This window comes from Limulus polyphemus, unplaced genomic scaffold (assembly GCF_000517525.1).
Source record: "Limulus polyphemus unplaced genomic scaffold, Limulus_polyphemus-2.1.2 Scaffold601, whole genome shotgun sequence".
Taxonomy (NCBI): domain Eukaryota; kingdom Metazoa; phylum Arthropoda; class Merostomata; order Xiphosura; family Limulidae; genus Limulus; species Limulus polyphemus.
This window is the reverse complement of record NW_013666211.1, coordinates 111,581-114,614: the sequence shown is the minus strand read 5'-3', so window position 1 is coordinate 114,614 and position 3,034 is coordinate 111,581. Positions and strand designations below refer to the sequence as shown.

At 28.9% G+C, this 3,034-nt stretch overlaps 1 protein-coding gene across 1 annotated transcript in view; it reads left to right on the top strand.

The window, feature by feature from the left end:
• Positions 1-1,983, top strand: part of LOC106459396 (prefoldin subunit 6-like) — a 7,878-nt gene extending 5,895 nt beyond the window's left edge. The window contains exon 4 of the mRNA XM_013919013.2: positions 1,555-1,983. Within this exon, the coding sequence (XP_013774467.1) occupies positions 1,555-1,675 (121 nt within the window). The 3' untranslated portion in view covers positions 1,676-1,983. The remainder of the gene's footprint in view (positions 1-1,554) is intronic.
• Positions 1,984-3,034: the final 1,051 nt, after the last annotated feature.

Here is a 3,034-nt window from a genome sequence, read left to right as displayed (position 1 = left end):
AGTTTTTAAACCTTTAAACCTTAAACTTTACTTTACTTACGTTACGTTACGTTAACTTAACGTTAAGTAGTAGTACAACTACTTACTAGTAGTAGTAGTATATATATATATATATATATATATATATATATTCATGTATGTATGTGTGTATTTATATACATATTCAGAACCATTGTTTATGGAACAGAGAGATTCACAGTTTCATAACAACATACAAACATGAAAAGTTTATATAATGATATATTAAAAACAAGTAACTTCACTGAAACTGAACTGTATTATTAAAGTCAAAGTATATGGACAAACTTTTATTTAACATAATAAATATTAAAAGTTATTTTGCAATAAATATGTGTTTGTACACTTTGTAGATCATATTAAATTTGTAGCAATCTTTAGGTTGAACTTATCACACTGGTACTTGATTTCCACAAGCATTAGAAGTTCAAGTATCTAATATGTGTTAGGACATATAGTGATTTGTTATAGAAGAAATGACAGAGTTAAAATCAATGTAAAGTAAAATATTTCAAATAAAAGCAGAAGCTGATAATGGCTGAGTAAGATTGCATATGAGATAATGAGAGTGAAAATTAAAACAACTGAATATTAGCATTTACAGAGAAAAGAAACTCTCAAGGGCATATTATCAGAATGCAGTAAAACAAAGACAGGACTTTTACAGCAAATCTTGGCTCTCTTAGAACCTAGCTTTCTTTCCAAACCTTGGAATCTCTTCCAAGAACACCAAAATTGAATCACAGTACACATCCCCTCTGCAGTAAATGACCATTCAAACACTGGACACTGGAGATATCTGCTCCATGTGGCAGCTGTAATGTAGTCCGCTACACATGAGATGAACTATAATATATTGTAATTATCCCATGAAACAGGAGATAAGTTCCTCAACCAGACAGTCTGCAGAATGTAACATCTCATGCTTAATTTAGCATGACCTCAACTGGATTTAGGATGCTTCAGATTAGAACTTTAAAAAATTCACAGATTTTGAGATTGTGCAATATATATGATATAGAAAAGTGAAATATGTAGTATTTGTATACTACAACTCTCTTCGATTTGATCTTTGGCTTGTGTTCAAGTCAACTTTTAATCTAAACTTAATAACAGTTTAAAAGCTACAATGAGATCCAGGGTAATCATAAGAAAATCACAACCCTTGGTCAGACTGGACACTGATGTTGTGGAATGGCACACGACACGGTAATGTACAGACAAGATTTACAAATGTAAATAACATCCTCTATCACACATTAGAGATTTTCAAGAATTAGAAGAGTGTATAATAATAGTATTCTAACCACACTATGTTTGCTGTATCTATTGCTGACAACACATTTTACTCAATCCAGAGCTTGTCAGGCAGTGATTGGAACATAATTTTACTGTAATTATTTTTTGACTTGAAAAGAAATGGAATTTAAATACTACAACTTCACATTCTACATAACTTCTCACAATCGACAACAAGACAGGAAAGTATATTGTTTTTAGTATACTAATTAATTCATACTTTTTTTACTTCAACAGGAAAAGACATGATTCTACACTTGCTGAACTTGAGAAGAAGCAAGATGCTCAAAGAGAAGCAATTAACAAAATTCAGCAACAATTTCAACAAGCTCAAGTAAAAGCAGCAATGAAGGCTTAATATGTATAATATAAACACTGCTGTAACTCTGAGGTACATTATTTCAATTTTGATTACATAGCCTAAAATGTAGTGAGTAAAAGCTAACAATTTAATGCAAAATTTTTCTGAAATATGTTTTGAAACTGTACACTGTGCATATTTAAGGTAATACATATTAACTGTTTTGAAGCTGCATTATTATTTAATTGAAAATTTTTTTTCCACTGTTTTGCATTAAGAAGGCAAAGTCTGTAACAAATCTAGTACTATATGTTATTTGAACATGTAACTTGAAAGTGTTAAATAAATGTTTTATTCTGTTTGGTTTTCTGTGGTTGTTTTTTACTAAAAAATCATGTTTATTTCAGTAAAAGTATGTTGTTATACATTAGTCTTAGCCCTTGCAACTAGTGTAGTTTCTGAAATGTTGAAACAGAATGAATTTGTTTTAGTCCTGGTTTTGTATATCAGTATGTTTTTAAAAATAATATAACTATATATATGAGTTAAGTAATTCTAAGAAATATAAAACCTGACAAGTTTCTGATACGTATTAAAAATAATGAAATAAAAGTTTGAGATTAATTTCCATAACATAATAAAATTCTGACCACTTCTTAAAGAGTCCAAGCTTCGTATGATCTTAGAATTTTTATTCTTACACAAAGTAAAAAATTATATGTTGAAAAGTTTAGTGGGTGAAGTGAATATCTGATATGAGGGAAGATATTTACCCTCAGACAATTTCCTATGTTTAAGAACCTACATATGTTTTCTTATGTATAAGCTAATATTATCGTGCGTCTAAAGAAGAATGCTGTTTATTTTTGTCTTTAAAGTTTGTTTATTATACAAAGATTCACCATTTTTGGATAAAATGAATTCATTAAACCTTAGCTTAAATGAAGAGTATAAGATAAAAGATTATTCACCATTTAACAAAAAAATTAATCACAACAGTCTGAAATGTAGCACTGACTGGTTTTTCTTATGTAACAAATGCAGTTTTTATGACATTAATGAATTTATCTAACAAATATGCCTTACTTCTTTGGTTTGTTCACTGTTCAATTACTGTATAAAATAAAATATGCTATTTTATACCTGATTTGAACTTAGATGTACATGTGATTTTCACACACACATTTTAAAGTCCTTACAGGTCATGCATATCTAAAAACGGTTTTCAGTTTCATTGCAGCAACCGGCATTAGGTTTTGGTCATTCCGATTACAATTCTTAATTAAACTATATGTACACTATAAAATCAAAGATAGGTGACACATGACTTGGAATGTTGTTACTTAAGAAAATAATATTGAGTTTGAAAATTGTACATTGCAAAGACAATGTCTTGAATTATTTACTATTAAGAGA